The sequence below is a fragment of the Scylla paramamosain genome, chromosome 21 (assembly GCF_035594125.1).
Source record: "Scylla paramamosain isolate STU-SP2022 chromosome 21, ASM3559412v1, whole genome shotgun sequence".
Taxonomy (NCBI): Eukaryota; Metazoa; Arthropoda; class Malacostraca; order Decapoda; family Portunidae; genus Scylla; species Scylla paramamosain.
The window spans coordinates 3,983,506-4,007,266 of record NC_087171.1 but is presented as its reverse complement, the minus strand read 5'-3'; the positions used below and the strand labels follow the sequence as shown (position 1 = coordinate 4,007,266).

The 23,761-nt window shown below is 48.1% G+C and overlaps 1 protein-coding gene across 1 annotated transcript in view; it reads right to left on the bottom strand.

Moving 5' to 3' along the window:
* LOC135110881 (uncharacterized) overlaps positions 1–23,761 on the bottom strand; it is a 55,977-nt gene that overhangs the window by 1,504 nt on the left and 30,712 nt on the right. Inside the window, 6 exon segments of the mRNA XM_064023502.1 lie at positions 2,135–2,267; positions 13,581–14,779; positions 16,524–16,669; positions 16,671–18,279; positions 18,490–18,598; positions 21,037–21,498. Of these exon segments, the coding sequence (XP_063879572.1) occupies positions 2,135–2,267; positions 13,581–14,779; positions 16,524–16,669; positions 16,671–18,279; positions 18,490–18,598; positions 21,037–21,394 (3,554 nt within the window). The 5' untranslated portion in view covers positions 21,395–21,498.

Genomic DNA, 23,761 nt, shown 5'->3' with positions numbered 1-23,761 from the left:
CGATCTCCCTCTTACATAAAAAGGATAAATAGTTCTACACGCTCCTGAGAAATTAAGATTGTCACAAGTGGAAAATTATGGAATGAGTAAAGTCAGGAACAAGTATTCCTCAATATAAATTTTCTTTTATTTAAGTTTTTGACTCATGAGAACTAAGTAGATCCGCTTCGAGGGAGAAAAAAAAAAAAAATCAAAAGGCAATAAAACTCAATCCTACTGCTACAAGTACATTGCTTTTATCGGCAGCGGTGAGGCGCGCGAATGGCTGGGAAGACACAAGATAGAGGAATGCAGTTATTTCACGCTTCATCAACGTGAGTTAAAGGTAATAGACTTATGAATTATTACCTAACATAAACAAAAAAATAAGTGAAAACGTGAAGCAAGTCTTAAGCAGGAGTCGAGCATGAGAGAGGAATGTGTCGCGAGGAGCAGAGCCGCGTGCACGGTAAAAGTGAGGTAATAAAGGGTGAAGCAACACTGCGGCATAAAGTGACACACACGGTGGTAGCGTGAGGCGGAGAGACAAGGTTCTGGCTTCATCCCGCTTGACGTGGAGTAGCTGAGCGTGGAGGCGTCCCTTTAACATGGGGAGGGGGGAGAAGTAGGGAGTGGACTGGTGGACCTACGAGTATACTGGTCAGGTTGGGAACGAGGGAGGTTGCTCTACAAGGTCGTCAACTTCTGACGGTAAAAAGAAAAAAAAAAATACTATTTAATAAGATATTTCAATCACAGTTCGGATGAGTGATGCCAAACTACTTATTCTTCTCATAATACCACGAGGTAAAGGAAGCAGCGTGTGGAGGAAGCTAGGAGGTGGGAGGTTATAAAAAGAAGTGGCGGGTGTTATTTGGAAGATTGTGTCTGGGCGGCAGAAAGCGTAACGGAGGGTTGGAGACATTGAAGGCCGCGGTGTTTTCTACGTCTTGTGTATTCATGTTGGCAAGAAGGTTAAAAGCTGCGCATGTTGCACCACCTAGGGCGAAAATTTGGTCTTTCTGCAGGATGGAACGCTTCTTTAAGATAAAAAAGAATCAGTGCCAATCAAATTAAATCTTTCGTGAGAGAGAACTGTGGGAAAGAGAACAGATGGCACAACCAAACTCCACGACAATGTTAGTAGTTGATACACGATAGAGCATATTTCACTTTTCAAATATATATGATACAAAAATGGTTCAAGAGGCGAGAGAACCATGTAATTTTTGGTAAAGATTATTTCAAGACAACAAGAACCGAACAACTAAAGAGAAAATCTGCATAATTTCATATTGGTGACTTGTATGTATCGTATTCACTAAGACCTCCCTGCAACCAATGCCAGGGACAGGTGGTGTGGGAGGTAAGGCCCGTTACCCTGTGTGACGAGCATGTTCATTGCATCCACTTAGAGCACAGAAATGAAGCATGGTAGACACATAAGTAAAGTTTTAAAGTCTGACGCTTGTACTGTATTATACTAGTATGTACACAAGTACCTCCTTCTCCAATACGACTTCCTCATTTTGCCCTTCCCTCCTCTTTTTTTTTTTCTCTCTCTCTCTCTCTCTTCTTCCACTACTACCTTTATTACTACTGCTGATATTGTTGGTGATACTGTTACTTATAATATTTCTCCTGCTACTACTTCATCTACTACTACTACTACTACTACTACTACTACTACTAGCACTGCTACTATCACTACCACCACCACCACTACTACTACTACTACTGCCTACTACTACTACGACTACTACTAAGACTAACACAACTGCTACCACTACCACCACCACCACCACCACTGCTACTACTACATTAATAATAATAATAATAATAATAATAATAATAATAATAATAATAATAATAATAATAATAATATGAACTTCATATTATCATATTCTTACAACAATAATATTTATGGGAAGAAGGATGAAGATAAAGCCAAGGAAAAGGAGAAGGAGGAGGAGGAGGAGGAGGAGGAAGAGGAGGAAGAGGACAAATGTGGAACAGAAGAAAGAAGAGAAGATGAAGGATAAGGAAACGGAAGAGGACGAGAATAAAGGGGACGACGAGAAGAATGGCTTGGTTTGGCGATCAGTAACACACCACCACCACCACCACCACCACCACCACCATCACCGCCGCTCACCTGGAGGAGGAGGCAGTGCGGCGCCCCACGTGCATGATCACCTTCCCGGCACGGATGGAGCGGAACACAGCGATGGCTTCAGCGTGGCTCAGACCAGAGAGGGAGCGGCCGTTCACAGCAAGGATCTCGTCACCTGCAATGTCAAGTTATGGGAGGGTCAGTGGCGGGAAGCGAGGGGAGGAGAGGGATATATAGAAGGAGAGGGATATATAGAAGAGAGAGAGAGAGAGAGAGAGAGAGAGAGAGAGAGAGAGAGAGAGAGAGAGAGAGAGAGAGAGAGAGAGAGAGAGAGAGAGAGAGAGAGAGAGAGAGAGAGAGAGAGAGAGAGAGAGAGAGCATATACTTAATCACATCAAAATCATAAAAACCCCATTAATACAAACTAAAATACTTCAATACCTCGCTGTATCTCTGCCCTGCTACATTCTGCTCCCCCACGTGTTGCTCACCATATACTGAACAGTAGTGCCGAGTTAAGGAAAGACCCTCGACATACGTAGATCATCATGCCAACTGATGTATGTTTTATAAATTTTCGTATGTTTAACCTTTGTAAATCATGTGAAAATTTCTCTCTCTCTCTCTCTCTCTCTCTCTCTCTCTCTCTCTCTCTCTCTCTCTCTCTCTCTCTCTCTCTCTCTCTCTCTCTCAGACAACAAAACATAGTACATATACAAGTACACCACCACTGCCACCACCACCACCACCACCACCACCACCTTGGGTCTGATCTGCCCTGCCCCGTCCCGCCCCCTCCAGGAAGCCCGGTCGACCCCTCCCGCGCCCCCGGGACTCGGGTGGCCCAGGGCGAAGGAAAAGTGGTGAGAGGTAAACAAAGGAACCCTCCTTTTTGTGGGACAGAGAGCAGGAGCCTTCCCGCCACAACAGCAGCTGCTCCTCTATGCCCTCTGCTTACCCCTTCCCTCTCTCTCCTCCTCCCTCTCCTTTCCTTCCATAATCTACCCTTTTCACCTCCTCCTCGTCCTCCTCCTCCTCCTTCTTTTTCCACTCCTCTTCCTCTTATTCTCGTTTCTGTTTGACTGTCCCTGTCTTTTGCTTCGTGTGTGTGTGTGTGTGTGTGTGTGTGTGTGTGTGTGTGTGTGTGTGTGTGTGTGTGTGTGTGTGTGTGTGTGTGTGTGTGTGTGTGTGTGTGTATTTATCTACCACATAAGGATGCGGTTTTCAAGAACTAATCATTGGACAAAAGCACAAGGAAATGACAAGAGGAGGAGGAGGAGACAAAAACCATGAGAATGGAGAACAAAAAAGTAAATAAATAAAAAGAGGAGGAAAATTGGGGAGGAGCGATGAGAAAAGAAGGAAGAGTAAGAGGATATGGCAATAAAAAAAAAAAAAAAAGCAGCAGCAACAAAATCAAAACTGCGGGGCCAGCAGGAGCGCGACCCTCAGCAGCGGCACGTCTAAATATAAGGAGATATTTATGACAACACAGACTGGCGTATGAATTGCTCCTCGGTGAATAATAGCGTCGCGAACCATTAGTTAACACGTATGACGACCTCTGCCCCACTTGAGAGAGAGAGAGAGAGAGAGAGAGAGAGAGAGAGAGAGAGAGAGAGAGAGAGAGAGAGAGAGAGAGAGAGAATGGTAAGGGCCGTCATAAGTGAGTGACGTAAATGGAAGAGAAGGAACAAGCACACAGAAGCGCCTCAACACGGGGTCCCCAGGTCTCTATTTTTCTTGTCGCCACAGGGCGCCGCTCCCTAGCCCTCCTTCTGACCGTCCGCCGCCCTTGGCACCGCGGGGGAGCGACCAATAGTGAGAGAGAGAGAGAGAAAGTGATAGAATCTGGGTAAACAGGCATACAGTCCAACATACATACAGACGGGCAAGTAGAAAAGAAAAAAAGAAGATTAAAATAGAGCAAAGGATGAACTAAGGGCAGGAATTGTTATGAGAACGAGAGGCGGTGAGATAAAAGAGTCCCAGGGAAGGATGGGAGGAAAGGCAGGATCGGTAAGCAACACGGTAAGGGAGGCATGAATAACAGTAGCGAGGGGCGGGGTGCGCGAGTCAGGGCAGCGTGGTCAGGGGCAAGGCATGGCGATAGCTTATGGAAAGTGGAAGGACAACAACAAGGCTAGACGGAGCACAGGAACAAGTAGGATAGAAGAAAGGAAGAAGATAGCGGAAACATGAATAACAACAGAAAAGGGCGACGTGAGGCAGGCCAGGACAATGTGGTTAAGGGGAAGCAGAGGAAAGACAGGAGCATGAAGGATAGACGGAACAATAAGTGAGAGAGAGAGAGAGAGAGAGAGAGAGAGAGAGAGAGAGAGAGAGAGAGAGAGAGAGAGAGAGAGAGAGAGAGAGAGAGAGAGAGAGAGAGAGGGGGGGGTGACGGGGTTGATATAGTAGTACATGAGGAACAGGAAAGGGCGAGGTAGAGAGGTTTAAGTTAAGGAGCATAATCCCGGAGGCCAGACACCTGCAGGGGACCGAACTCTTGACGTCAACAAGAGAACTGGTTACCGACAGCCACGGGCGACTGCACCTTCTCTCCTCCCCACCCCACCGCCCCTCCTCCGCCACTGGCTCCGCACCGTAGATCCTGTCAGAGCCTCGACCCTCCCTCCCTCCCTCCCTCCCTCTCGTCGCCCTGTACTCGCATCGTTTCCTTGCCGGTCTCATGTCGCTGCCGTTCCCACACACTACCAAGCCACTCACCCCCTCGCCCTCTTTCTCCTCCGTCTGCACCTCCTCTTCCTCCTCATCTTATCCCTCCCTAGTTCCCATGTCCTTTCTGCTCCTCGCTCTCCACTCTCGGACCCTCTGCGACTTAACAAGCACACTCATCATTAGCCTCTATTCTGTGCGCTTCCTTCATCGCGGTCTCGTGTGCCTCACTCCCTCGTGCTTCCTCACCCAAACACAGACTCACACACACGCACAGCAAAGTCTGTTCACCTTCATGCCTATGTAATCTCTCACTTTTGGTTACTTTTCTTCCATGTTAGTCTTCGTACAAAGAACTTTAATCAGCAACAAACGTTTAGGTTCACAGAATAGGCTGCCTCATTTCACTTCCAGAGCTCAACAAACTAACTGCAGTACACATGAAAGAGAAGGAAAGGTGTAATTCACGGCTACTATTTCTTGTTGGGAAGGGTGTACTGCACACTGCACATGCTAGCTGATATGGTGACGTGCTGTGCGTATAGTGTGGGCGGAGGTACAGGGTGTACAGGGTGTCCTAAATTTTTTTATTTCTCACTCAACATTTTCGGTAACGTTCGCTCACACCTAAGGCGCCGCCACACCTTAACACACTCCACCTGCGGCTCCTCCTTGGTGCAGGTGTGGGCCTTACACCACCGCCCATCCGATCCGCTCTGCTCACCTCTCCACCTCCGCCAGGACCTCCACCCCAGGATTCCGTAGACTGACTCACCCTCACCTCTCCTTCCCTCCACCACCAACACAGCCACTCATCTCCTCCACCCTTCACCTTCCCTTCCTTCCACAGCCTTCACCTGCTATTTCCAAGTTCATTCCTCCGTGACACACACACAGACACACACACACACACACACACACACACACACACACACACACGCAGCAGTATTTCCGTTTCGAATGCTTTCCTCCCCATCCGTGCATTATTAACCTCCAACTGCAGCTGATGACTGTTTTCGGGACACCTTTTGTTAACATATTGGTTTTTGGTTTTTTCTCTCTCTCTCTCTCTCTCTCTCTCTCTCTCTCTCTCTCTCTCTCTCTCTCTCTCTCTCTCTCTCTCTCTCTCTCTCTCTCAAACACATGGTCATTCCCATGTCCCAGATTTTATTGAATGGCCAACATAGAATCTGTGTAATGATACTACTACTACTACTACTATTACTACTGTTACTTATCATCATCATCATCATGTTTATTTACAGTAACAAAAGGAACTAAAATAACGAAAAAAGCGTCAACAATGCTTCTTCAACAAAGTCTCTTAAATCCATTGAACTTCCAGCAAAAAGAAATACTCACACGCTTACAGACAGCGGTATGGAGGGCAGAGAGAGAGAGAGAGAGAGAGAGAGAGAGAGAGAGAGAGAGAGAGAGAGAGAGAGAGAGAGAGAGAGAGAGAGAGAGAAATGCAGCTCACAGACTGATTTGCTTGGTGAATATACAGGAATAATAGCGACGGTAGGAGGAGGAGGAGGAGGAGGAGGAAGGGAAGGTCGTGTACTGAAGGGAACATGGGAGTGAACTGTGCCCCGCCTGAGCTCTGCCATGTTTAATTCCTTTCCTTCTTTCCTTTCGTCTTCATCCTCTTCCTTCTTCACTTTCTAATTTTCACCTTTTTTTTCATTTAATTCCATTTCACTTTTCCCTCTCACACACACACACACACACACACACACACACACACACACACACACACACACACACACACACACACACACACACAGTACTTTGATGATTCACTACACTGTATCTCGGTTCGTTTGTCATGAACACCAGATAAGCGAGTCTTCCTTGCTCCAGAGTCCAATCTTTTTCTTTCTCCATCGCCGCGGGGCGGGAGGAGCAGCGGTATGACGCCCCCTGAGGCTACCCCGTGTTCACTGAATCGAGCCCTCACCTGGTCTTGCGGGGATGGGGAGGAAGAGAGGGAGGAGGAGTAGGTGGTAGAAGAGGTAGGGGAGAAGCGAAGGAGGGAGGAAGGATTAGGGATAGGAAGAGATGGCGGAGAGAAAGAAGAGAGAGAGGATGATAGTGGAGGAAGTGAGAAGCGGAGAGAAGAGGAAAGGAAGAAGAGGGCGGGTGTCGTGTGAAGCGTGGTAAGAGAGGAGGAGGAGGAGGAGGAGGAGGAGGAGGAGGAGGAGGAGGAGGAGGAGGAGGAGGAGGAGGAGGAGGAGGAGGAGGTTGTAGGAGGCAAGGAAGTAAGGGAGACAGAGGAGGGCAAAGAGGCAGAGGCGGAGGAAGCGAGAAAAAAGAATAAATATATATCACTGAGGCAACGGCAGGAAGAGAAGTAAGAGGTGAGAACTGGGGCAAGGGTGGTTGTGGGAGGCACGGAGAGAGAGAGGCGGCGGGAGAGGAAAAGCAGGGCTGTTAGAGCACATCACCTAGCAGGAAGGAAAGATTCAACAATTATCCAGATAACAGGCCGGGAAAATGACGAGGAAATGAGATGCTGTGATGAGCAGCCTACACTGCCCCTGGCGCCCCACAGGCACTGCCGTTCCCACCACAATGAGGAGAGGGACGGAGAAAGGGAGGAGTATATAGAAGAGAGACTTGAGAACCGATCAGAGGGAAGACACAGGGAATTGGAAATAAATGGCCTGCTGGGAGTCATAGAAAAAAAAGAGAAAAAAGAAAAAGTATAAATCAAGAAACACCAAGAAGAGATGAAACACGTAAAAAGAAAGAATATGAAACAAGCATAAAGAATGAAGAAATAAAGAAGGAAGTGAAAAAGCAAGACACATGTCACCAGAAGGACGTGCATATTAAAATACTTGCATAAAGACTGAACGCTGAGCAGCCTTTACTTTCCCTTAATGCCTAAGTCTCACGCGGTAACGAGGAGACAGTGTAAGGAGCGGAGCCAGGTAGCACACGTTCCTTCTTCAGGAGAGAATATGTAATGAACTTAATGATAAACGGGGAAGTGAAAGAGAATTGTGTTAGTATGTATTGTATTTCAGGAATATCACTCACTATTAACCGCAACCATTTCCTTCATAACTACTGTATCTAGTTTTTCCTGACTACATGAATCTCCTTGCTTGCCGCTATAAAGACGTGCGCCAGATCGGCCAGCCCAGGAAATGCAGGATTAGAGAGGCAGGTGAGAAGAAAATGCTTGACGACACCAGGCAGTGACCAGCACACCAACACTTGCTGACCGCCACTCCTCCTCCAACTCATTATCTCGCTGCTACTCCTGCTTCTTTTTCGTCCTCCCTGCCCGAGGCGTTGTAACACTGACTACGGACTTGCAGGAAATGTCTGGAGAATTTTTAATATAATCGAAGGCCGTGCATGACTGGCGAGCCTTTATCCTTCACGGGACTCGAGCTGGTCCTCTTAGTCTCCCACACAACTTGCACCGTCAGGGTTGCAACACACTCGTCTGCGAGGTGCTGGTGGCCACACACATCCCCACGCCTCCACACTTGTCGAGGTAAACATCTTGCTGGCCCACTCCTCCGCCGACACGTCCTGTGCCATCTCAAGGTTAGCCCAGTCTAGGCATGCAATGTTTTCCTTTTACAGCTGACTGGCATCGCGCGGTGTGTGGGAACTGTGACGTACAGCAGAACTATATACTGGAACACTCGCCTAAACCCAAGGTCACACACACACACACACACACACACACACACACACACACACACACACACACACACACACACACACACATCATAAATGCGGGGGACTTCAGTTGCAGTGGAATGTTAGGGATCAGTCAGATACCCCTAGCGAGAAGAATTGCGAGACCACAGCACAACGTGATCCACGGGGCGGGGCGGGGCGCGGTGATGTAGGGATTGCTGGAGGAGAGCGGGGCAGACTTGGGGCGGGGCACAGGGCGACCAGCAGCAGGAAGACGCCATTACAATCATTACAACTTCCTGTCTGTAGCTGCTTCGACCCACCACCGCCAGTCCTGTCCACCAGACTCAGACCATACACACACAATCTCTCTCTCTCTCTCTCTCTCTCTCTCTCTCTCTCTCTCTCTCTCTCTCTCTCTCTCTCTCTCTCATAACAAAACTCGCCAGAACAGTATAAGTAACGAATCTCCTCCTCCTCCTCCTCCTCTGCTTGTCTCATTACTGCTGAGCCAAACACAATAAACTTCCGGCTGGTAATTAAAGGTTAGGAAACAAGAACGGCACAAGACTAATTTCCTACAATAATAAAATATCCTGCAGAGGAAAAATAGACGTTCCAATAAAAAGTATATATTAATAATTATCTGGAGACGCAAACCTTCGAGACGCAACGAAAGACTGAACTAAACACAAAGCATATGCAGAAGGGGGCGACCATATCAGCCACCTAAAGCAGAGGAGCCGCCTGCTGCTACTACTGGCCAAGAAGATAGAGTAAATAAATAAATTAATATATAAATACAACAAGCCCATATTTCGAAGAGCTTAGAGTCGAATAACAGTCTTTCAGCGCCTCCCCCTCACACCCTACGCCACCCTCAGGAGTAACTCACTGTGAAAATAAAATAGCAGTCCCACGCCCACACCGACACTTCGCGCCCCTGCGCCTCTCCTGACCACAAGACGTGATCCTCCCCTAACGTTCCCACGGGCGACACCTACACCACCATCACCACCCGTCCATGTGACTTCAAGACCAAGCACACGAAATTCAAGCAGAACAATAATGGACAGTACATCAACAGGCGACCCACCAAAGAGTTTTGCGTGTTAGGGATTCAGGATAACTCGTAAAGACAGGAAGTAAGACTCGTGGTGGCCGCTTCAACACCACGCAGGGAAGAGCGCCCTGTGGCATTAAAGCCCGTATGCAGAAACGCTTTGCTCTCACCACGACTGTTTTCTAAGGCCACAGAGATGATTAGTCAGCTTCTCAAGAGTGAGTGTAGAAAGCTTGTTGATCTGTCACCAGAATCATAGAAACATCGTTAAAAATCCGTGTAATTTCAACTATAGAACCTTTTGAAAACGGAGAGGAGATGCGGCGCAGAAGTTTCTCAGAATACTGGCCTAAGTCACCAACACACGCACGGAAGAAAAAAAAAAAAAAAATCCAGAATCCTGCGTTGACAGAGAACAGTCACAGCGCATTCACCAAATTTGAGGTCACCTAAGCGTGAACAAAATCTGAGTCGGAAGGTCTGCTGAAGGACACGACACTGTGGCCCTTCATCCGCGACGGGCTGCCGAGACCGGAAGCTGCCTGTGAGCCATGACCTCCACATTACTACGCCTCCACCTCACCCTGCTCCCCTGCCCCTCGCCGAGCACAGCGGGCACGCCCAAGCTCCCTACTTTTCATCTTTATGTTTAGCAGTTTGTTCCTAGTTGTATCTCGTTGCCCGGAGAGAGAGAGAGAGAGAGAGAGAGAGAGAGAGAGAGAGAGAGAGAGAGAGAGAGAGAGAGAGAGAGAGAGAGTCTATAAGTCCTAAACAGCCCCTGCAAGAAGCGCACCGTCTCGTCCACCCTGGCGCCTGGTGAACGGTGCGGCGCCATGACAGGTCCTCCCCACAGTTTCCGTCACCGATGTCGTCAGGGAGCAAGCCCCGACAGTTTCTGACGTGTAGTTACCATAATGACAGGAATCCGAGAGGAAACAGCATTGCAAAGTGACGTCAACCCTCACCGAGGCGCTCACCGCAAAGTGTGGCGCCTTGTGCAACCCTGTGACCCTGGCTGATCTCGCCTCCTTCCCTCGCCCCTCTCCCCTCACACCTCCCACGCCCAGGGAATGCCAGGGATGGACGCAACTACATAAGTAAAAATAAGTGTATTCTTTCGATTTTTTTTTCTATTCAAAGTGAGAAACACCTGAAAATAATGTAGCCTGTCACTTTTTCAGGAAAAGATCATAATCACAAGCCAATAAACACATCTTTTCCCGCATGTTCACTTTTGTTCAGCTTGAATGGACGACGTCATATTATAGAATGTGACAATAAGATAATGTGATGAGATGTGATGCTCAGTAAAGTGGAGCGAACTGGGGCCACGTTATCTGGTGTGACGTGACGTGATGTGACTAATTTGTGATAGAATGTCATGTGATGATACATTATACAATATGGTGAGTGTGTGTGTGTGTATGTGTGTGTGTTTCGCCTTCAATTTACACGCAACAATACGCGACCCCTGAGACAGCTCGCCCTTTCTTCCGGTAACGAGTCACGTGACTGACCAAGGTCACCACCGCAGGGTCACCCTTCCCTGCCCCGTCCCGCCCCTCCCTGCAACTCGCTGTTCACTCTTCCTCTCTGCGCCTCTTCAGTCACCGCATGCATGAGTCATCATCTCTTCACCACGCATGCAGTTAAGTTAAACAGAAATCGGTTTTCCTCTCCACGGTGCCTGCCTGACTTCATCTCTGCATTGGGTATATCGCGCGAGACTTGCCTTGACATTACTGTATTTTTAGCTTCAGACTCTAATGTACTGATTGATGTAATGATTGACGTATTTAATAGCGCCGCAACAACGAAGACACAGGTCGCCAGTGTAACCATATAAAGGTTGTACACCTTTACCGGACTGTAAGAACGTATCAACATAAGAGGCTTTAACAAGTGACGAAGGCTCCATGAGTCTGTATATATAATACATACATCCCGTTCCATAAATTTGTCTAAAGTTCTCATAAGGCTAAGCACTGATTCGGCACTAACAACTTGATAACGGAGTTTATTACAATCATTTACCTCCTTTCTGGCACTGAAACTACTGAACAGACACGCATTGTTTTCCGAGGAGAGTGAGGGCCACCGAGGCTGTTCCCTGGTGGCACCGACGGTTCATCGCACGGCGGCGCCCCTGCTGGTGAAACTAAGGGACGACTTGTTGGCTGACACAGGCTGACACGCGGCGCGACACGATGGTTGCCGCAGAATGTGAGCCGCGCCCCGCCACTGCCTCCCCTCCTTCCTAACTTCTCCCTCCTCCAGCCCAACCTTGCCCTCCTTCCCATCCTCAAAACCTGGACCACCCACCTCCTCCTCCCCTGCCCTCAATCACTCTGGAATGTGGATTAACATTAGTCCGTTTAGAAAGGAGGATGACTCTCCACTCCCACAGGCGACGCCACCCGGAAGACCGGAGGGACAAACAGGCGTTAGCGCGCAGATGCACTACTGTGTGGACAGAGGCTGGCAACTTAAAACAAAACACAAGAGGTGAGAAAAGGGAATAAAACAGAAATACAACTTTACTCATGCACATATACGAGTAGATATATTATGTAATATATTAAAACGCAAGATCTGTACCAAGAGAAAATTGCCCAAATATTGATATGGAGATCATACCATTCAACGGTAGCTTAGGCTCTGGATGCTACAAACTGGATAAATTAGATAAACACAAGCACGCACGCACACACACACACACACACACACACACACACACACACACACACACACACAAAGGTTCGCATGTTCCGCTGCACAGAACCGTGTAATACAATCAGAGTGGTAATTTACAACACTGGGAGAGGAACCGCCGCCCTCCACCTGGATGACTGAGTACTATTATAATAAAGGTTTTCGTCGCAGCACTTAACGTCGTGGCGCCCCTTCAACGGCATTCCCTCCCCACACACACACTCCTCCCTCCCTACCACTTTATACCCTCCTCCCTCCCCCGCCATCACCTCTGAGCAGAGACGCACTCTACTAACCTCACTTCCACTACCGCTACCTCCCTCAACCTTTCCCAGCCTCACCTTTTCCCTGGAATGCTTCTCTCCCTCCCCGTCCCTCGCATGTCGTAAGGCTACCGTAAAATACTCTAGGGTACAGAGGGAAAAGCTCACCTCACGCTACTTTGCTGTGTCACGCTACGTCCATTTAGTTGCCGAACGTACTCGATGCTTCCCCCGCCCCCCCAACACACACACAATGAGGAGGACGGGAAAAAGAAGGCTAATCGGCAGCGTTTTGAGCTCCATACAAAACTTCACCGCGTCAGGGAGGTCGTTCCAGCTGAGGAGGGAGGTTGGTGCTAATAATGTAATCGCTCCATTAGCTCCATCCTGCGTGACCCTGTGCACCTCCTCCCTCCGCCCACCTGCCTGCCCCGCGTGCCCTCTCACCCCGACACCGACGCTCCACCTGACCTCTTTGGCCTCCCACCTCCAGGGACCACTTATGACACGTCCGCCACACGTCCCCCAAGTGATGCCGCCCCCCCCACCACCCACCACCGCCCTACAAACACCTCGGTAAGTTATGCACGATGAGACGATCACAAAGATTTGGTTCAAGCCATCCCACATTATACTATACATATATGTGGTTTGAGGAATTGACTTGTAAGAGCCCAAATATAAGTAATAATTCTTTTTTCAACTTCTCTACACAACAACAAATATCATCAGATTAATGTGGTCTTTTTTGCTTTGTAGGAATAATCCAACGCTCCCGAAAAATTATTAAGTTTGGCCGCCTATAAATCCATTATGGCGAAGTGTGGAACTGACCCACGTCTACCAGAGGCCACAGGTAACACGAGCCAGGAAACACGAACACTGATAGAATACACAATGGTGTTCTATCAGTGTATTCTACCGTTGACTGGCTTCCTTTTCATTTCTATTCGCACTTTCATTCAGTGTCCTTTCTATATCCAAAAAGATCAAATTAATCATTCATCACAAATAACACACCCATTCGGTTCTATAACTATATATGCTATAACTAAGATGAAGCTAAAGTATTCAGTGTCAGGACAAAAAAGCTATAGGGTTTACTTACCATTCCTTAGCTTGTTTTCCTCAGCTGCCTGTCCGTTAGGGAAGATGGTCTTGACGAAGATGCCCATGCTGCCTTTGGGAGAGTCGCGACCGCCAACGATGGAGAACCCTAGAGACTTCCTGCCGCGACCCTTTTCGAATGCCACAGTTTGTACCGACATGGCAAGGCTCTTGGGCCTCCGCGGGAGGGTAGAACTGAGTCCTCGTGGCTCGGAGCGTGACGGGGATGGTAGCTTGATGGTTCCTGGGGGACACGAGAGCCGCTGGGACACTGTCGCATGCCTTCTGCTGCCGTGTGGGGATTTTCTGTTGGGCGTGGGGGGCATCGACTGTGTTTCAACAAGCAGTTGTTTATTAGGTGTGGCCATCAGTCTGGGAATCAGACCAGAGGTGTTTCCCTCTCGCTCGTGGGAATCTTCGGGCTCGATGTGAATAAGCTTCGACTTGTAAATATCAGCCAAGAAGGAGGTTTCTCCACACTGTCGCAAATCACTGGATGACGCGTACCTCACCTCTGAGGAGTGGCGCACGTCGTGTGAGGAAGAGTACCTCGCCTCGCCATTGATGTAGCGAGGAAGATTGCATTTTCTTTGGTCATGAGGAACTTCCAGCTGACCCGGGGAGGGTGGGAAGACCACCTTAGGTCTCTCGTTCCTGACGGAGGTGGAAGTAGAAGTGACAGAGAGGCTTGAGGGAAGGGACGCAGGACTCCCCGGGACAGGCACCTTGACGGACACAGGGCCGGTGACGGACACGGCTGCTGGCGAGGGGTCGTAGCCTGGCAGATACGACTCAAACGGCGCCAGAGTCGTGTAATCTGAGTAATCGTCGTAGTCCGAATAAGATCCTCGGCGACGGGGAAGACTTCTGTTGGAGTACCTTCCCAGAGACTCCCGTCTCACCCCAAAGTCTTCCTCGGCAGTCAGAAGCTCACTCTTGAAGGTGCTGTCAGCGGCCCACAGCTCGCCACATGCCTCGCCCAACCTCCGCGCCGCCTCCATCTCAGGGTCGGAGTGTTCGTAAGCAGGGTACGAGTGGTCATACTCGCGGTGGTGCTGCACATCCACGTCCCTGGCGATGACGATGTCCACCTCCTTGGGCGTGCTGCGCAGGACGTGGCGCGCCTCGTCCAACGTTACTCCGCGCAGCCGCCGACCGTTTACGTTGATGATCTCGTCACCAACGCGGAAGCGGCCGTCCCTGTAGAACGAGAAGAAATGACATGGGTCAAGGCGTGCACACACACACACACACACACACACACACACACACACACACACACACACACACACACACACACACACACACACACACACACACACACACAGAGAGAGAGAGAGAGAGAGAGAGAGAGAGAGAGAGAGAGAGAGAGAGAGAGAGAGAGAGAGAGAGAGAGAGAGAGAGAGAGCGTGTACTGCAATGTCCAAGAGTGGCTACATACAAAAACGTAAGACAAAAAAAAAAAACTTTAATAAAAATCCAAGGAACAAGAAAAAGGCGAAAGCGAGAAACTAGAAGAACTGGAAAATAAAGTGAGAGCAGTCTGTCTATTCCCGGCATGACGCCACAACGACTCTCACTAATGGTAACGGCGCCTCGGTCTGTCGTTTGCTTAATTGTGAAAAAAATATTATGTAACGTCCGTGTACTTGTATCTTCTCAGAATACATTAACTCTCTCTCTCTCTCTCTCTCTCTCTCTCTCTCTCTCTCTCTCTCTCTCTCTCTCTCTCTCTCTCTCTCTTATCGTCATGTAACAAAAATATGATTATGTTGTCCAGACCATAACGAACTGGAGAGAGAGAGAGAGAGAGAGAGAGAGAGAGAGAGAGAGAGAGAGAGAGAGAGAGAGAGAGAGAGAGAGAGAGAGAGAGAGAGAGAGAGAGAATAAAAAATACATAAGGGCAAACAATAACCTACCTCAATACCACCACCACCACCACCACCACAGCAACAACAAAGCCACCACCACCACAGCAACAACAAAGCCACCACCACCACCACTACCACAGCAACAACAAAGCCGCCACCACCACCACCACCACCACAGCAACAACAAAGCCACCACCACTATCATCACCACAGCAACAACAAAGCCGCCACCACCACCACCACCATCATCTTCATAATGTCGAGCCTCAAGCCTCCCCTGAAGCCTACTCCGTTAACAAGATTTCCCTCCCCAGGGCACAAGTGAGGGAGAGGGTTCTTATTCATACTTAACTTTGCGAAATGCACCGCCAGAAGCATTCCCTCACTGTACATACACCTATTTATTTATTCATTATTTATCATTATTTTTCTAGAGAGGATTTTAGAAAGAAATGTTAAGCTTGATCAGCGTACAGAGTGTGTGTCTGTATGTCCGTGTTTGCCTGTGCTGTGATGCAAGTCCTGTGATGTGGTTGCGGACCTCGAAACGATACCACCCGGATGCTCCCACGGAGGAAGGGAAGCGAGCGAAGGTTGTGTAGAGGTATTGCCCGTGGTGGTGGTGGTGGTGGTGGTGGTGGTGGTATGTGTGAAGCAATTTGCGGTTAGGTATAATGTTAGGGCTATTGTTAATTTCATAAAGAATAAATGTGTGGTATGTACATGTACATTCGTATAATATATGCTGCCTGTGCGTGCGTGCGTGCGTGCGTGTGTGTGTGTGTGTGTGTGTGTGTGTGTGTGTGTGTGTGTGTGTGTGTGTGTGTGTGTGTGTGTGTGTGTGTGTGTGTGTGTGTGTGTGTTTCATCATGTGGTTAGGTTATGTTAGGATTCATACTGATTTTCATGCAGACTGTGTTTGGTGTCCTTGAGAGTGACTGTTAATAGGGTGACGGGAGAGGATAATATATTCTTACACACACACACACACACACACACACACACACACACACACACACACACACACACACACACACACACACACACACACACGAGGCAGGAGAACTACCCACCTGTCCGTGAGCCCGTCCTTCTCGATGTGCGCGATGACGTAGCCTGTGGTGGCGCCGCGAGAGTTTCTCCTGGCGGTAATGTAGATGCCCAGCTCCCCGGTGTGGTCCTTCACCAGCCGCATGAGGCGGAAGGTTCGCGGGGGCGGTCTGGCCCAGTGAGGCGGGCAGGGAGAGTGGAGGCGATGCATAGGCGTCGTCGACTGATTGTGGTATAGACTCACCTCTAAGATGACCTCGGAGGGGAGTGCCGCTACCCCACCACGCCCTGCGAGGTTCCCCGTCCTCCCCTTCCCGAAAGATACTGAGGGCGCCTCGTAGTGGACTGAGGGGTGAGGTGCGGCGCTCCAGCTGCGAGGCTAGGAACCTTTGTCGACGACTGACGAGGTCCTGCGGGTCGGATAGCCGGCGCGAACCTCTTGGACGTCCTGGAATGAGCTTCTCTTCATCCGTCAGGTTGTGTGTGGCCGGACTGGTTTGAGGATCACTATGCTGGCGGCTGTATCTGCCCCGGCTAGAGTCCAGGCGTTCCTCCTCACACTTGTCTGCTGTGGTGGCTCCTTCCCGGTAATTGGCGTACTTACTGGCCTCCTTCTTGGTTGTGTTTTCCAGACGAGTATAGGCACTCATGTTGGGATAGTCAGGTTTGGTGTATTTTTCGATGCTGGAGTAAGTGTCGGGCTTGGAGTACACGTCTAGGTTGGGATAGTTGTCAGGTTTAGAGTATTTTTCGAGGCTACAGTAAACCTCAGCCTTATGGGGCGGCTGAGAGCCCGCCTTGGCATATTCGTCCAGCTTTGCGTAGTGGTCGAAAGCATGATGGTCTGTGCCTGTCAGCGATCCCGAGTCAGAATTAGTCTCTGAGTGGCTTTCAGTGCTCACTCCAGAGTCCGCGTCACTCTCAACCTTTTTCGTGTGTGTCTTCGGGAACGAGTGTCTCGCACCGCGGTCACCACCACCACTTCTTCCTCCTCCACCGTCGCTCTCATAACCACTTTCATTGCTACTAGTGTACACCGCCGCCGCCTTGTGTTCACTGTGGCTTCGACACCCTCTGGAGCGCGAGGGACGGGCAGTTTCCCGAACAGGACATATAATGATGTCTGGCTCCGTTATGGCCGTCGCCGAGAACGAACGTGAGCGGGGCTGAAGAGGCGCCGGACTTTGGTGTAACCGCATCTGAAGGGCGCTCATCCCTCGGTGAGCGGGACTCACAGCACAGTTCTCCTCCGACACCGCCCGCAACTTCTGCCTTATGAGTTCCCTCGTGTCTTCATCACAGACAGAGTCACGCAGTGTGGTGACCCGCTTGCAGGAGGAGCGGCCCGGGGTGTCAGCAGCGGCCAGCGGGGTGGGTTCACACGGCCGATGCTGTTCGGAGGGCGCGGGTGGGCGAGACCGGAGGAATGCATGAGGGAAGGAGGGTTTGTTACCTAAAGATGATATATTTTCACAGCTGACTGTCTTAGTGGGGAGGTAGGCTGCGGTGGTGGCGGTGGACGCGGTGGGTGTGGAGGGCGTGGTGGGGGTGGAAGGTACAGAGGTGGTAACAGTGGAGGCGTCGCGGGTTAGGTCGAGGCAGGCGGCGGGGTCCTCGGCAGCTAGGTAGGTGCCCAGCTGTGAAGCGGAGCAGGAACGGTACAGGTGACGTCCCTCTCCACTTCGGTTCTCAGGAGAAGGTGTTCCTGGGACTGATCGGCCGCCCCAGCTCAGCCCTGACGTGGGGGTGGTCGGGGAGGGCGTTGATAAAGTCATGGATCTAAGAAATGAGAACACTCTCGTTACTCTACTTACCAGTCAGCAGCGTGAAAGTTTTGCCACGAACACACTGGGTATGAAATAAGTGTAATCTACGTGAGTATAAAGTTACTCTCGTTCATTATAAATTCACCACACCCAAAAGTTACAATACAAATCACGTGACGGCAACCCTCGGGACCGCGGCAGGTTGGCACGCCTGGAGACTCACCTGGTGGAGTTTGATCGAGAGAATCTACCAAACGTGACCTTCTCCTTGCTTGGGGATCGTGTCAGCTGTTCCAGCTTCTTCCCCACACGCCGTCCCCACGTGGCCAAACCTTTGCACAGACAACACTTTATTCTAACAGCGATGAGAGGCGGCACTAAACATGGTAATGATAAGAACAACAACAATAACAACAACAAGAGCAAGAAGAACAATAGTAATAATAATAATAATAATAAATAAAAATAATAATAATAATAATAATAATAACAATAATAATAATAATAATAATAATAATAATAATAATATGTCAATCACATCAATTAAACCAGATTGCCAGTGAACAACACTTGCTGCAGAGTTCACTATTACTGTTACTACAGAAATAAAAGCACAAGTCCGGCACTGGTCATAACTCATAACTGGCTATGATGTGCAGTTCTAGCCGGCAGTGGGAAGCACAATGTAGGGAAGAGCTACGTTCACAGATTTTACTTATTTTCATATCGCAAAACAGCCGCTGTGTTGTTGGATGAGGGGAGGCGGGGGGAGGTGAAGCACAGGTGTCTGAGGCGTTGAGGGACACAGGTGGTAGCAGCCACAGCCACAGACACACAAAAGCCAACACTGATGTATCTTTCCGTACATATGTTTGTCCGCAGACGCCACCGCCGCCACCACCACCACCACCACCACCACCACACATCCTCAGCCTCACGGAGCTACTCTGTACATAACTAACCAATTTACTCATGCAGCAAGGCCAGCATCAAGAGTGGAATGATCAACACTCAAGCTATCATTCTGGACGTATATGACGCAATGAACGTTTTAAAGTGATTATTGATTTGAAATTATATTCGTTACTATTGATACAAGAGTAACCAGACCACAACAGACGGACATAAAAAAATGCTCCAACGATATTCACGTGTGATTTCTTTGCTTCGAGTCAAGCTACACCTCCTCTGTTATCTGCATGCATCCTCCTTTTATCTGCATGCCTCCTCCTCTGCTTATCTGCATGCCTCCTCTCCTCCCGCGGCCTCGCTGCACAAGACTTTCTTCTTTCTCTCATCCCTGTTCTGTCCACCTCTCTAATGCAAGAGTTAACCAGTATTCTCAATCATTCATCCCTTTTTCTGGTAAACTCTGGAGCTCCCTGCCTGTTTCTGTATTTATACCTTCCTATGACTTGAAATCCTTCAAGGAGGAAGGTTCCAAGACACTTATCCTTCAATTTTTGACTACCGCTTTGGACCCTTTTCTGGGACTGGCATCTCGGAGGGCTTTTTTTTATTGGATTTTTGTTGCCCTTGGCCAGTGTCCCTCCTACATAAAAAAAAAAAAAAACGCTGTTCTATATTCTTTTCTCAAGTTAATGGTTCCTTTCACATGTGTATCCCACATATTTACAAGATAGAATACAGATAATTTGTCAGGTTTTCATTTTTTTTTTTTTCGCAGCATTCCCACTGCCGCTTTAGGTACTGAAAGAAAAAATCAGGTTTTGTTTAGCATGATATCACATTTTTTATTTATCTATTTATTTTATTCATTTTTCTTTTGGGGGGGAAGGGGCCAGAAGTAATTTACTGTTTTGTTTTCGGGATGTATGAACGTCTGGAGATGCCAGACTCCTTTCTAGCAGATCTTTACAATAACCAGTTTGTTCGTTTAATTTTCAATAAATAAAAAAGAAAGCGAAAACAAAAATCAACATTTAGTACTCGCCACGTCGCTCTCAAGATGCACCACTCTTGAAAAAAAAATGTGGAAAACAAAGCAAATTAAGAAATACACTATTACGTAGATTTTTTCTTCACCTAAACATGTAACATGTTATGTCCTTACTTCGAGAGTATGGAGGCGATTATAATATCAAAATGTATTCAACTTTTATAAACTGATGAGGCAAGTGACCAGTCTCTGGTACCGACGTACAGTGCCCGCAACTCTGACATGGTGCCAGTCATCTCTAAACGGCGCTTTTCCATATTCACTATTACATCCTCTTACCACTGTCATTCCGCAGCTACTGAAATCTCTGCTGCCTGACGTCCTTAGTATATCATCTGTCCCTGCTGTCTCCACCTCATATGAGCCAGGCGTGATAGCACACCGATATATATATATATATATATATATATATATATATATATATATATATATATATATATATATATATATATATATATATATATATATATATATATATATATGGCAAAAACTTGAGTTATAATTGACGAAGGAAATCGTGTCTGCAATGAAACATGTGACGATAGGCACTTCTGCTTCTACATAACGGTTTGCAGATTATGAACACAGCGACAGAAGGCAAACAGAAAGTTACCTTCTTCATGAACTCTCCAGTAAAAAGGACACGCTGCCCTACTTCACTACGGGATAAAAGATTGCGGTTTCTATCACCTATATATTTGTCCTTATACCTTACAATCGTAAATCAAGAAAATCCTTGAAATTGTAAATCAATGCCATGATTAATTGGCAACTTAAAGTACAAAGTATACAATAAAAACAAGTTCTCACCTTTCTTTGCCGTCTTGGGTGTGGTGGAGGTGGACGTGGAGGTAGTGGTGCTGGGTATTGTGGTGGAGGGGGTGGACGGGGACGCGACTGTCGGGGGGTCCATCACCCTGGCTGGGACGGCAGTCACTGTCTGGTAAAACTGCATCCCCGCCTTTCCCTTCTTGCTGTCACTTTTTGTCTTTTCCCTGCTGGACGCTGCAGGCGGCGATGGGACGCTCCGTGTATGACTCTTGTCTGCAGGTGCTGTGCCACGGGGCGTGCCACAGGCCCCTTTAGGCACGGCGGCTCCTGCGGGGCCATCCTTCGATTGAACTGTGATAACGCGTGGATCACTGTTACGGCGACGGAACAGACGCATCTTCACCGTTGGTTCCTTTCTTCTTTCCTTGGAATTGACTCCGTCCCACTACAGCCTGGACGGCCGCCTCGTCCCGCCGCTCCTCCCTAACATCCCCGCCCGTTCTGATGGGATGAAAGAGTAAACAACAGTTAGAACTTGTTTCAGTGAAAAGAATCTAGTCAATGCTTTCCGAGAACGACACACACACACACACACACACACACACACACACACACACACACACACACACACACACACACATGCATGAGTCACATGACCTGTCACGGCTACGTATATCTTGTGGCAAGAATTGATTAACATTAACCACTCACGCACTTCTCCGTCTGCACCACTAATGAAGGTATCCTTTACATGTACGTTGTCGGAGTACTAATAAAAAAAAATCCTTCTGGGTTGAATATATCCTTTTCTACCTCTAGTACCTACTAAGGTAGGTACTAGAAGATAGCAATTCCTACCACAATGTAATGCAGAGGAGAGACTACGCCATTGTTTTAGTGCACAGTGTTGACTCAGGTCTTGACTCAGGATTAACTAAAGAACATTATGCAGAGCACGTGTAGAACACATGTGCACCAAATCAACCGAACAGGTGCCTGTTCCCTGACCCACATCACGCGGCGGGCGATAATACGAACCAGATCACGGTAATGGCACGTCCTGTCCCTGCACCGCCCCATGCCGTGCCCCAGGCCACCCACCAAGCCCTTCACGCCCGCAGGTCTGGTGAGTGTCCGTCTGTCTGTCTGCCTGTCATCTCCCCCCTTAAATCTCTCTCTCTCTCTCTCTCTCTCTCTCTCTCTCTCTCTCTCTCTCTCTCTCTCTCTCTCTCTCTCTCTCTCTCTCTCTCTCTCTCTGAGGAAAAACATACAAACAAACCGATTAGTCAGCTAACATAATACAAAAAGTATACAGGTATGGATAAGTTTCAATCATTTTATGCAAGAAAGTATCAAGTACGATATTGGAAAACTGTTAGCATTCCTTAATTGGCATATACATACGTCAACAACAACAACAACAACAACAACAACAACAACAACAACAACAACCGCTGCACGGCCAGCAACCTACGTATTATTTAAAGGAGGAATGAGCCCTTCTTTTCCTCCTATCTATCTCTAAACTATCCTTTTACCCTTCGTGACTTGATCCGCATAATCTCTCTCTCTCTCTCTCTCTCTCTGCCAAACCGTTGCCACATGCCATCACACCTTCCCGGCAGTCCTCGCCTCTGTACTGTATATAAAGGATCCATCAGTCAGTGAGAGAGAACAGTCTTCGCTTCCCACACTTAAGATGGACTCATGAGCAGCTTTGTGACGCATTTCCTGTCCTCCAAGTTGACGGTGAGAAATGCACACCACAGAGTCTTTGGTCCAATGTCTCTTTGATGCTAAAAAATTGTGTTGCTAATACGAGGACGGTAACCGCATTATAGAAGAGAGAGAGAGAGAGAGAGAGAGAGAGAGAGAGAGAGAGAGAGAGAGAGAGAGAGAGAGAGAGAGAGAGAGAAAGGGGATGGGGGCCATGAGTTGATTCACAGAAGCCTCGTGGATGAATGAAAATGGCTTCTGTGACCAATTCGAATATAAAAGACTTCACAAGGCAACTGAGGCAGCCTTTTACTGACCGTCTCGTCTCCTACGGTTTCCTTATATTCAACTAACGAAAAAGAGCTCGTATCGCCCTCAATCATGAACACCACGAAAAAAAAAATAGGTACTGGCATTCACTGTTACGGGGCCGCTTCCCTGGCCGAGGGAGGCGTGCGTGGAGGCATCTGGACCAAGTGGTAATAGCTAGCCACCGCTCGCTTCTGGCAGCCCGTTCTGGCCCATTGCAGGGAAAAAAACTAATTCTTCCTTCAGATATTATGGACCATATTCTGAAACACTTCTGCGCCGCACCTCCACCACATTCAAAAATCTCGAATTGAAGTTATTCGATTTTCTTAAGGTGCTTTTTTTTTCTATTATTTTAGTAAAAGATTAACAAGATTTGTACATTGTTAACAAGAGAAACAGTCTTGAGAACCTGACTAATCATCTTTGTGACCTTTGAATTTCTGATGAGAGAGCAGAGCGTTTCTGAATACGGGCCTGTATCGGTGTACATTTTTTTTTTTTTTCTTTAGGTGACTCCCTGGCCGGTACATGCGTTGCGCAACGCTTTGTGTTCTCCGGTCAGGACTTCAAAAGCCACAGGATTGATAAGTTGTGTTTTCGAGCGTTTTATTCCTAGGGTTGCATTAATCCTTGTTAAATTATCACTAGAATCAAAAACTCTTGAGACTGTCCAATAATTTCCACAGGAATATGCTAAAAGTAATAAAGATAAGGTGCTGATGTTTGAGAATGCGAT